At 36.6% G+C, this 13,704-nt stretch overlaps 1 protein-coding gene across 3 annotated transcripts in view; it reads right to left on the bottom strand.

Moving 5' to 3' along the window:
* arid4b (AT-rich interaction domain 4B) overlaps nt 1–13,704 on the bottom strand; it is an 87,633-nt gene that overhangs the window by 53,752 nt on the left and 20,177 nt on the right. For all 3 annotated transcript variants that reach the window (XM_089116729.1, XM_089116730.1, XM_089116731.1), the window contains exon 3: nt 3,167–3,277. In XM_089116729.1, the coding sequence (XP_088972855.1) occupies nt 3,167–3,277 (111 nt within the window). The remainder of the gene's footprint in view (nt 1–3,166; nt 3,278–13,704) is intronic.

Raw genomic sequence — 13,704 nt, 5'->3', positions numbered from 1 at the left:
CTTGCGCTACTAACTTTTTCAGTTACTGGCGCAAAACATGTTTTGGTCGCACAAATTATTTATAGTAAGCCGCACTCTGGATAGTAATGAATAATAATGAAACTGCATTAGGGGTGGAACGGTACAGAAGTCACGGTTGGGTCGGGTTCATACCTTGGTTCAGACATTCAGACGGTTCGGTACGATTTCGGTACAATGGAGTGAAAAGCAAAACAAAAATGCAGAAGGCATTTTTATAAATGTCTTAAGCCTCGTATTTTTTAAGTTGTTTAAGTTTTATTAATAAAGGCATAGAACCAGTTTATTTGTAGTGAACTGACAATAGTTTTATATAATTTGTTTATTAATTAAATTAATAAAAAGACAAAATGACCTTGATATATGTTTGGTAATTGTACTTGAATGAATGTAAAATTAATTTGCAATATTTCAGATCAATATATTTGTTTTCCTTCATTTTAACTAACCCTAACTTTATTCTCATCTGAATTATAAATACATGATTTCCGTATGAAATAATTACCATTAAAACACATTTGATTGTCTTTTTTAATCAATGTAGAATCATATGCAGGACTGTTGGAAAGCTGTGATGACTAAAATGATAGCTTATAAACATATCTCTGGTTGTTTCTGTTCCACAACGTTTTGTACGTCATGTTTGGGGTGTGGGATGAAGAGAGGGATATTTTCAGTAATTATTTAATAAAACATTTAATTTATCTTCAGTGTGTAGTATTAGCCAATCAGGTGTCTTGACGCGAATCACGCGATTATGATTATGAAAAAACTAACGTTAGTCTAAAAAACTGCTAGTGATAATATAACGTTAGTCGATGTCAATATCAGCGCTAGCAATATAATTAGTTAACTCATGGCATGATGGCAGAGTTTATCAGCCGAACTCCAGACCGCAAATCTACCTTTGGTGTAAGGAAGAGACACGGTGTCTTACATCTCTGCGTCTTTTTCCTGCCGCCATGCAGGCTCAGATGGTAGCCTATATGATTATGATTAGCATGCCTATTATAAAGACACAAACCTTTTACTATCATGTCATTTGAATAATATGCGCGCGATAGAGAGAGAGAGAGCAAGACAGCGCTTGTGAAGACGTGATAGTGCGCGCGCGGCCAGGGCGCGCTCTCTCTCTCTCAGCTCGTTTGCGCCCTGTCAAACGCATCCGTCATTCTACTCTACAACACTCACCGCGATCAAAAAAGGCTTTGACGGGACAAAAAGCGGACGATCCGACAGGTTTTAGAAGATTATATACAACCCGAAAGAAACTAAAAAAACCAGACCCGTCAAAATAGTCAGTGATACATTTGCGACCCATTAAAAATTAGGGTCGCAATGGGATTTCAAAAGGTCGTATATGCGACCATTTTGGTCGCAGTGTAGTTCCCTGCAAATGCTAACTATACATGCGTTTAATACCTATGCATTACAACTAGAGCCAGACCGATATATCGGCATTTTCCATAATATCGGTATCGGCAGTTATAATGGCCGATAAATGAATATTTAAAAAATAAAATAAAAACGGACGAATCATCTCTCCTTGGCCTGTTATATTGAAAATGTATGTTTTACAATTTGCAGTATGACGTTATCCACTGCTAAATTATGGCTCATCATAGACTAGCTAACCACAAAGCTAGCTAATGCCACTATCATCAGTGGAAGACCGCTAACGAGCTTGGAAACCACAATGAACTTTTTCTGCCTAAATAAAGTAATGATAATGATAATGTGACAATATTATGTGACAATATTGTACATAAAGTAATGATTATGTGACAATATGTGACGATAATGTAAATAAAGTAATGATAATGTGACAATAAAAGAAACAAGTTTCTTTTTAAAATGCTTTATCATATTATTTTAGTTAAAACTCATAAATAACTACAAATAACTATGTTAGGGAAATCTGTTAATGTTTTGTTGTGCGTTTCTGGAAAAAAAATAAATATATAAAAATATCGGCCGATATATCGGAATATCGGATTTTAAAACCCCAAAATATTTGTATCGGTATCGCCTTCAAAATCCTTTATCGGTCGGGCTCTATTACAAAGACAGCTCGACCATGCAGGTTGGCACTGAACAACATCAGGATGATCAGGCCTTTCCTAACTGAGGATGCAACAGACCCTGATTACTGCAATGCTCTTCTGGCTGGACTTCCATCACGTGCAACTAAACCTCTACAGATGATCACTGCAGAACGAGCCCACGTCTCTGTTCATCTCTCTGCACTGGCTAACACTCGCCGCTCGCATCAAGTTCAAGGCATGAAGGCTTGCTTACAGATCTAGCACAGCTCCCTCCTACGAGTCTACATCCCTACCAGAAGCCTACGATTGATCAATGAGCGACGGCTCGTGGCACCAAGACAAAACATTCACAAGACAGCTGAAATCTCTTCCGGGAGCACTTAACCTCATAACAAAAATCCTTTTCCTTTAATCTTCCCTTGTCTGGCTTATGCTACTGAACTTTGCATTTTGAGCACTTCTTGCGTTGTTTTTGCCTCTTAACGATGACTCGCTTGCTTTAGTCCTCATTTGGACAAAGGCGTCTGCTAAATTACTAAATGTAGTCTATTTCAACATTAGACCAACAATACTCTCTTTCAATAGTAGGGATGAACAATACATCGGTTAACAAACAAATTACCCAGACAGCAAACTGACATTGAATCAACGTGAAAACGACGTCTTTTATGACATCGAAACAACGTTGATTTTGCTCATCGAATTAACGTTGAACCAACGTCAGACGCGGCATTCTTCAAAGCTAAATGAAAATCGAAAATTGGTTTGCTTTCATAACGTTGAAACAACGTTGATTTCAAGTAGATTTTCCGTTAATTTTGAAAGAATGACGCGTCTCACGTTGGTTCAACGTTAATTCGATGTCAGATCAACGTTGTTTCGATGTCATGTTTCTACGTTGATTCAATGTCAGTTTGCTATCTGGGTACAGATCCCTCTTATTATCTTTTATTTACGTTACATTCATTTTTTGATGGCCGTATGATCAAACTCACCTCAAATTTGCGTAATAGTCTTTTCTAATCAATGATCATCCATGCAGTCAAAATATGTCTTTGAATCAGAAGATGAACCAAAGCAGCAGAGGTCATTCAGTTGCTCACCTTTGCCTTGACGAGTCTTTTGGCGGTCTTGATCTTGGCCTCACAGAACGCCCCTCTGTATTTGGCACTCACGTCAGTGCCAACTGTCAGGTAAGGGGGCTCCTCCAGTGTCTGGACAGAAACACACACAAACACACGTCAGTTTCACTCTTGGTCAATGATCAGTTTTAGTGGCGTAAGGTAAGGTATTTATTGAACATTCAAAAATGTAAATTTTTTTCCCCATGAAATTGGTAAACTGAAGGCCTGTTCACACCGTGACGAATTTCGCGCGCGTTATTCGCCGGCGTTTAACGCCTCGTGACTAAACAAAGGGCGGCAATGTGAGTGTTCACACCGACGCGTAAAAGCGTCATTTTTTAAAAAAAAAACACCTCGGGTTCGTTTTTTTAATTTGTCGCGCCGCGTCAAAAACTATCCGACCAATGAAATTTGTCTTTAATTTGTCGCTTTTGCTCACGTGTTTGAAGCTTCTGAAGAGACAGTAAAACTAGGGATGCACCGATATGAAAATTTTGGCCGATACCGATAACCGATAATTCGTTATATTTGAAAGCCGATAACCGATAAACTTAAATCCAATTTTTTTATCTAATTTTGAGAGCCTGATTACAAAAACAAAAGTCTCACAATTAAATCCACTTCCCAAACGCACAATTATAATGATGTTCTCAGCCGAGATGAGAGAGTTGCGCTGCACATGTTGTTCCGAACCAGATTTTCGTTTTTTGAAGAGATTTCAATCATATTTCAAGAAGTTAAAAAACATAAACAGTTCAACAAGTGTCTCAGCTGAAGGGAATAATACATTATTTATCGGCTTTAATATATCGGCCACATTTTCTTACCAGGCCGATAACGACAACATTAAAAATGAACATATATCGGCCGATACCGATATGCTGGACGATATATCGTGCATCCCTATCAACAACCAATTTCATCATGAATTAGTATTTCAATAAGCAAGTGTCTGTATTGTTCAGACAGTAGATATATCGTGCATCCCTAAGTAAAACACAACTTGGCTCGCTCAGACACAAAACGGTCATGCCGAGCACACATATGCAACGGTGAAGAAGAAATACGCGTCACCGTCTACAGGAAGAAATAGGAAGATGAGGAAGATGCAAGGCAAGGCGAATGTAGAGCTGCTGTTCTCGTTGGTGCTAGAACATAAAGAACTATAAGACAAACGCGACAGCACATCTTGATAAAAGATAACTGTTATGGAGTGGTATTGCATGGCAAATGGGCGCCATCTAATGTCAGGGAATGAATTTGCATGTTCACTCGGCTCATCGTCAGCAAAGACGAACACAAAAAAAGCGTTGAAAAACGCTGAAGAATAACGCACACTGAAATTCTTCCCGGAGTGAACATTCTCTAAAAACATTGGATTTATAGGACACTTTTGCCATTTGAATCACCAAATCAACTTAAATGAAATTCACTCACATATAGCACCATGCAGTTAAGGCCACATGTATTTTGTTGTACTGAGAAAAATAATTAAACTTGAAGACATTCATTTTCATGTGAACACGCCATTAACGCTCCAGTTATGGCGGTATCTCTCTCATAATCTGTGATTAAAGTATAATTGAACCTTACATACACTGCACTGACAGTGGGCTCAGCTCCGAGCTTACGTCACGCTTCATTATTTATTTATCTTAAGATGACAGTAAGAGCAGGAATAGCATGTGTAGGTGGATCGGCTCTGTGTTCCTGACCCTGACGACCCGTCTCTCTCGTCTGAAGAGGGGAACGGGCCGAGAGATAACCGACCCACTCAACATCTTAACCAACACAGGCACAAGGGTTCCCAAAGCTACTGATTGTGTCATTAGACCTCCAGACACCCACAAGAACATGACCTGGAGACGTCACGGCTGAAACAAGCCAGCACCCCGGCTAAATGCTCTTTCCTGTGCAGGTTTCGTCATATCCCACACAATTAGAGTTTAGTAATTGGGATGACTGGTTTCTGCAAAAAACACCCAGTTGTTCCTTCACAATCTGGACTTTTCTTCAGAGCATAGATTACATTAATCAAAGAGCCGTAATCATGGACAAAAACATTAGAATGAGCTACACTTACAAATAACACGATTTTCAAAATTGTCAGTATTGCTAGTAAATCTCAATCCCAATCATAAAGAAACTGTTTCAAATATTCATGTTTTTAAACAGTTGCCATCTAAAGTATAGGGCCTAAGCATGTTTATTTTAAAGATAAGTTTATTAACTGATTTAAAAAATATATATAAATAAATATATCAGCTTTATATCGGCCGATTTCAGAGCCAGGCCACCCTGCTCTCTCAGATATCAGCATCGGCCATTAAAAAACCCATATTGGTCGACCACTATTGCGCATCAATAGTTAATGCATTAACTAATATTAATAACTAATAGGACTGTACTGCGAAAGTGTTATCAATTAGTTTAATCGAATCATTGCTTAACCCTCTGGGGTTGTTCGGCCCAAATGGACCTGAAGAATTTAAATAATTTTTTTTTTTAAATCACAGCTTCCTCGTGGAAGCTGGAAAATGAATGGGAAATTGGCAAAAATACGAAAATACTGAGTTTTTTTGTGCGTACAATCTACAAATCAGCCACGATCTTGAAAAAAAGCACACAACAGTGAAGCGGTGAGTCTATAAAACATCAAGAGTGCAAAACAGACACATCCAGACACACAAACACACACACAAACACACTTTTATACACAAACACACCAAAAAATTCTGATTATACATGTGTTTTGCATTTTTAAAATGCTCAATTTGTCCACCACATGGCATCCATCTCATTTCAAAAATTGCTTTTATGAGGCCTAGGCTTGACTCTAAAATGAAATACAGCTTTAAAAAAAATATATTTTTTTTTTTTATATTTTTTCTATTTTGTTCAATGGGGGGAAATTTTGTCATAATTATTGCATTAATACTAATTATATATTTTTTTTTATTTTAGAAATTTTCTCAAAACACCAAAAAAGAAAAGAAAACATTCGGTAACACTTTACAATAAGGTTCATTAGTTAACATTAGTTAACTACATTAGTTAACATGTACAATATGTGAACAATACTTCTTCAGCATTTATTAATCTTAGTTAATATTAATTCCAACATTTACTAATAAGTTATTAAAATCAAAGGTTGTATTAGTTAACATTAGTTAATGAACCGTGAACTAACATGAACGCACCATGAACAGCTGTATTTGTATTAACTAACATTAACAAAGATTAATAAACACTGTAACTAATCCATTGCTCATCGTTTGTTCATGTTAGTTAATGCATTTACTCATGTTAACTAATGAACCTTATTGTAAAGTGTTACCAAACATTCTAACATTCTAAAAAACGAGTAAAAAAAAATCATGATTTTTTTTTTTTTTTTTAATATGAATCCCGCCCTTTGGGTCCATTTGGACCCGAACAGCCCGAGTGTGACTCTGAAACGAACAAGCCCAGAGGGTTAAAAAACCGATGCGCATTAAGAATTGTTTTGCAATTGCATTGTGACTCCCTGAACATTATTTCACTAACTGCGACAAGATGCTCTCAACTGTTGTTGCATTGGCCTTCAGCAGAGAAAGTGAACAGCGAAAACCATCATAGCAGGAAATTAAACACAGCTGCTACATTTGAATCTCCAGCTTAAACAAACCACTGACTGCCAGATGACAAGTGCCTTAACCAACAGACAACCACCAAAGTATCACATGATGAACAACACCATGATGAAGTACAGAAAAGCATCTGTTTTGTGCTGCAAGAACGCTTAGTCAAACAACGCTTCTCTGAAAACACACTGGCATGGACATGGAAGAAAAGAAAGAAAAACCAAAAAGTGCATTGGTCAATCTGAGATGCTAAAGCTATTCTTTAAATCTAGTCAACAAAACCATTTCCTCAGCATAAAATTTGGCAAAGAAAAGCACAATGGAGAGGTCTGACTCACAGTCGAGTTGACTAAAACAAGAGACGCTTCATTGAAAACCAATAACAACAAACAGAACTGTGATTTAGTAATCGTTGCTGCTGGCACTATACAAAGAACTTAATATGTAAATGAGTTTAATAGAACTCAGTTTAATACCCATCTGAACACAAAGAGCTTCTGATACCTTTAAATAAGATTAAAAATAATAATAATAAAAAACACACCAAGGATAAAACGACTGTATTGCAGTAATGAGACATCTAACTGGGGTGAAATGTGGCCTGAACATGGTTTAATGAGATTTGCACTTAAATGTGAGTTAATGAACTACTGGGAGACATTCTCAATCTCAATTCTTCATTTTACAGGCACTAGATGAGAACAAATCTGTGACCATATGCAACAAGTACAGCTGTGAAGATAAGATTGGTCAGTAATGTTTTAAAACCTAATGAACTGGTCAAATGGCCACTCTAAAGGCTTTAACATATTACTGACCTCTGGTGTGGGGGTCACATCTATAATTTACGGCTTTATGAGTCCTTTCGGCTATAATCAAACTCATCTGAAGCAGAGCTCACACACCTTCGTCTCATTTCTCTCTTTAACTTTACGATGTTAGTCCTGTGACCAACAAACTCAATGAAATATGCAAACATTTAGCACTGACCCAAAAGCCAACAATGATTGGTCAAAATCTAGACCAGAGTGATGAGTAGAGACGGGAATTGCGTGTTTAATAATTCTCTCTTCTTTTTACATTTCCATTAGTGATTCTTTCAGTACTTGTGTGGATCATTTTTTTTACCAAAAGTGTTTTAAAACAAACTTTTAATGACATTTCACAGATATAAACGTACAAAGTACCTGTTAATTGATGTAATGTATATAAACCTAAACTACATAAAAATACAAACAACAAATCTTACCACTAACATATTTTATTCATGAATTGTGAATAACTTTCCCGCTGGCGTTTCTTAAAAAAAAAAAAAAAGCAAACCACCGCCAGCGTTTTTGATCATTTTCATAAAAATGTCATGAAACATTTTATTGTAGCTTCAAGCATTCTTTTTTAAATCAACACTTGAATGTGGGTAAGTTTCATTAAAAAAAGCAACATTTTGAACAAAAAGCAGAAAATTGTGTTGTTCTGATTTAGATTAGCTAAGATTTAGCCATTTTGACCATTTGTGAACAATTTTCTTCTGTAAAATGAAAAATATTTAATAATATATAAATAATAATTTTTATAATAATAAAAATATCAGAATAACCCAACTGATATTACGTTAAACATACAATTTCCTCAACACATATGCCACATTTCACTTCTGTTAAGGTTCCCAGCTAAACGGTCACAGGCTCTCTCAGTCTCCAGAAGGAACGTGGCGCTGCCAAAGAGTGAAGTACCCAGCATGCTCTGCTCTGCTGCCCATCCTGTGGCTCTCGCTGACGGGGCATCAGCAGACACGCCACAGATGTTCATTAACATCACACAAACAGCCCTGACAATCTGCTCTTAGATGACTGCCATCAGTCCTCCTCACACACTGCAGAGGAACAACAGTCACTCTCCAGTGAAGCAAGAGATACTGAGAGAAAACAACCACAAAACACTCGGAGAACAGAAATCACTTACAAATTTAAAGGCGAGAGTAGAGATGCACAGATTACAATTTTCTAGGCCGATTCCGATGTCCGATTTTTGTTTGACCTGCCGATCCCGATTTTAGCCGATTTTGAAATAATTTTTTTCTAACCACTTTACAGCATGCACAAATATTTCTTTTCTTTCTTTTCTTCCGTAGAATATTTTACGTAGAACATTGTTGCGCTAGAGCCAGACCGATATATCGGCAGGCCGATATTATCGGCCGATATTAGGCATTTTCCAAACTATCGGTATCGGCAGTTATAATGGCCGATAAATTAATATTTCAAAGATAAAATAAAAACGGACAAAACACGCTTGAACGATGGCACGAGTGTTGGGGTTGTGTAGTTTGTCCACCAGAGGGCACTCTACACCGTCCCTGTTGGGAACACTCGTTGAGTTGGTCACGAGACATACATTGCTTGAATAACAATTAAAAGATCATCCCCATCAGTTCTCTCAACTCAAATAAGCATGACAAAATTTGTGACTATCATGTCTGTTGAATAAGCCGAGAGTGAAGCGGAATTAGCTAGTAATAGTTACGTTACGTTGTTACAGACTAGTGTAGTTGACTGACTGTCCTTTTAACTTTTGACAACATGACTGAAGTATTTCTTTAATAGTGCATGACAGTTATAGCAATGAGACGTATCATCTCTTCTCAGCCTGTTATATTGAAAATTTATGTTTTACAATTATGACGTTATCCATTGCTAAATTATGGCTCATCATAGACTAGCTAACCACAAAGCTAGCTGTTGTGACAATAAAAGAAACAAGTTTTTTTAAAATGCATTATCATATTGTTTTAGTTAAAACTCAAAAATAACCACAAATAACTAATGTTAGGGAAATCTGTTGATGTTTTGTTGCGCATTTCTGAAAAAAAAAATATATATATATATATATTGGCCGATATATCGGAATATTGGATTTTAAAACCAACAAATATTTGTATCGGTATCGGCCTCCAAAATCCTTTATCGGTCGGGCTCTGGTAATCGCTATAAAATATATCCAACAATAGAAAAGTGTTCACTTCAAAATGAAAATTAATTTTAATCTCGACAAAACACATATTGTCAGAAAGCTAGTCTCATAGGAGGTTTCATATTTTGTGACAGAAGTGATGTTTGGACAGTTCATTAATTTGTTATGGCAGAATGCATACAATTAAATTCAATGGACTGTCATTTTTTGGTATTACGCCTAAACAAAATCTCATGGGAACTTCAATTTTTGTGATATCAACTTCAAATTTGGAACACAACTTGGTTAGATATATGGCTTTGATTATAGTAATTTTATAGGAAAAATACATATTATATAAAAAAGAATAAATATTAAGTACAGTATATTTGATTTAAAGTAAGTTTAAACTTACTTGTTTAAATGTTCATTTGCATAATGCATAGCTCATATGAGGCAAACTAGTAGCACTACAACTACTTTTTAAAAACAGCAAACTAGTATTCCATTCCAAACTGTTAAAAACAAAATGGAAATAAAACAGATTATAAGTTCATATTCAACGTTTTTCAGTCTTTCATCTGTTGTTCTTAATAAAGGATAGTGAGAGATACTCAGCTTTAGAAACCCATTTCAGCAAATTCGGACACAGATGGTGACCAACTGGAGATGTGCGAGATCTGAAGGTCAGGAAGCCTCGAGCAAACACACTTATTACTCTTGGCTTCATATATTCAGAGCCCGTAAGGTGTTTTCAGCTCATGCATGATCAGAGCGACCCTCAACTTCAAGAGTTTCTTTCAGCAGATTACCTTTCGAAAATCCTCCCAATCCCCTTTAGCAGATAAAACGCATGGAGTTGAGCAACCAAATCTGTGTTTTGATGGTATAATAATCTGCCGAGTTCATGGGAGTTACACAGGCTTTCGGTTTACAGGGGAACATGAACATAAAGGGATAGTGAACACCTTCACTCTCATGTCATTTATTTTTAATTTTTTAAACACACACACACACACACACAAAGAAAAAACACCATGATGGTCCTCAATAAGACTTGTGTGATATATCACTTATGAAGCCATACAGTCATATGATACATTTGTGAGAAGAATATAATGCATAAGTAATTTGGACTTCTAATTTATTTGTGTCCTTTTTGAGGCTTCACAGATCACTCACTATGACCCTGTTGTATGGAAACACATGCACGAAGTTTCTTAAAAACAGCATTTGGGTTTGGAATAGCATGAAGGGAAGAAAATAAGGACAATTTTCATTTTTGAATGAACTATTCCTTCAATATTTTAATATATTTCACAACCAAAAGGTTGTTAAAACACTGAAATTAATGCATAGCTGTCAACCCTCCCGTTTTTTCAGGGTTTCTCACGTATTTTAGCTCTTTTCCCGCTGTCATCCCGTTTTAGTATTTTCCCATAAAATATCCCGTATTTTTACTCTTTGATTGTGTGAGACGTACGAGCTCGGACAGATTCGGCTTGAAGTCGTTTATCCTCGGATGTGGCGCCCATTTTTATTTCGGCTCCCATGTTAACAGATTAGAGCTTGCACGCTGCCTGCGTGACACGAAAACGCGTGCATGCTAGAAATATAACTGATGCCTATTTTTCACGCGACAATTTTATTTATTTATTTTATTTATTAAAATTTTACAACTTAATTTATTTTTCCGGGGAAAAAAATAAATAAAAAAAAGGAAACGATGTTTAGGCTGGCTGTATGTCATTTTGTACTCGAATACATATTAATAAATTACATTTTGATGTTTGAAAGTCTAGGTTTTTGCATAAATTCAGATATCAATGTAATTTAAACAAATAATAATTATAATAATTATCGATTTTCAAATATATGAATAAAATATATTTACTTTTTTTTCCATTTGTTTCTTATGCTCTTAACAATGTGATTACATGAAGAAGAAAAAAAAACTTGAAAAAAAAAAAACCTTCTGGGCCTCGGGAGGATATAAAGATAGGATAGGCTACAATAACAAGTATGTCTTCTGAGTGATGGTCCACCATCACGCTAAATAGGCTCTTTAAATGTAATTGAAATAAACAGACAGCCCACCTCCCTATTTTGCGGATTTTTGGAAGTGATAGGATAAAAGTTGAAATTGTTGTCCAAATGCAAGAGCAACACACCGCAAATCCAAATGTAGATTTTTTTTTTCTTTAAATGACACTGTCTCTTTCTCTCTCACACATAGGCTAGTTATGAACTCTTTAGACTTTTAAGGATAAGTGCTTTATTTTTAAAGTTTGTGGGTAACTAAGAATCGTGCAAAAAAAAAAATCCCTTATTTTGGGGATGGATTCCAGGAAAACTCCCTTATTTTCAAATGTTCAATGTTGACAGCTATGTGAATGATGAAGTATTTCTGCCACAATACCATGATTACAGTTAGCGTTGTACATTAAATCCATGGTGAATGTTGGTGATTTGTGAACTAAAGCCTTCTATGACTTTCATGGCACAACGTTTCTGGTTTTCCACGTCAGCGCTGTTTGACCTGATGTGGTTCATAACAGATTAATGCACCGAATTTGAAAGGCTCTCAATAGATCTTGCAGCAATGTTATTAATACTGTTTCTCATATGAAACAGAAATGGCAGCCCTTCTTAGTTTGGCAACTTGGTGGTGGCACCAGTGCGAACTCCAAAACAATTTAGACAAAAAGGTTGTAAAATGTGACCATTTGGTCACAATATGGAGTCCTGATAGTCTTCATATACAAACTATCGATTGTTTTGTGTAAGTCAATTGATAGAAGTACATGACAGCGCATCACATTCAAACTACAGTAGTCAAAACAAAGTTCAAAGTCGTCCCTTTAAGAACGGGTATTGTTCAAAATTCATGATGAAAGGTTTTGATCCACTTCAGATGTTGAGGACTGCATATTGCATATTAACACTGTTCCTACAAGACTGCTAAAAACCAAATTTAACCACTTTAATGCATTGCATTAGGTCATTTCCTAACACACCAACACTAAACACACATTTGGCTGTGAAGCATACACCCTAAATAAACTCATAGGCACTGCAATGATGGAAATGTGTCAACCAGTAGGCTATTATCAATGTAAACTGGACTGCAACAGAGTAAGCTAAAAACGTCCCAAACAAAATAAGAAAGAACTTCCGTTAAGCAATTTGTTCGGCAAAATGTGAAGCCGTTTACAACTTGCCACATTAACAGAGAATTTATGTGTCCTCCTCATGGCGATGCATTTATCAGCTATTCCAGAACTAATGTTCCAATCAGAGTTTTATGTCAGAACTATCCGTTTTACAATATTATCTTTATTTTTCAACGGAGACGCATGAATAATGTAGATTTGAAGGATCGCTTTCGGCGTGACGCGTCTGAAACGATGAGCGTCATGGCAGAAGCTCTTTAGGTAAGAGATGTGACTTAATTCATGGCAATTAGTCAACAGTGGCGGATGAAGTCAGTGGAAGAGGGAGTCGCAGGCACTCGGTTCCAACATAAACACCTCATTAGCTTGCAGAGCCTCCTCGCGTGGGAACGACGCGGCTGCAGAGTGTTTACATGACCATCCCTTGGCAATACGAGACTGTGTTGGAATCTGTTCGGCTGTGGTTTCCCGAACCCTTTTCACACTGCAAAATTGAGGGTTGATATTAAGACATGAGGAAAAGTTGGAGTTTTTGGAAGATCTTCAACCAAAAGAGCGATTGATCTATTCTGTTCTGCTACGACAGGGCTGGATTGGTCACACTAACCCTTCTCCTATCCTGACTCGGCTTATTTTCCTCAATGCCTTGACGTTTTTGAGTGCTTTGGCAAGATATGACTGTAATTTCTTGCCATAACCCATAAAAACAAAGCGTTACCGACTCATTTCCTTCAATTCAATTGTGATAAAACAAAAAGAAAGAACGGCATTC

The sequence above is a fragment of the Pimephales promelas genome, chromosome 11 (genome assembly GCF_988280905.1).
Source record: "Pimephales promelas chromosome 11, fPimPro1.hap1.1, whole genome shotgun sequence".
NCBI classification, from domain to species: domain Eukaryota; kingdom Metazoa; phylum Chordata; class Actinopteri; order Cypriniformes; family Leuciscidae; genus Pimephales; species Pimephales promelas.
Note: the sequence above shows the minus strand (reverse complement) of the source record. Positions and strands in the feature narration are given on the sequence as shown.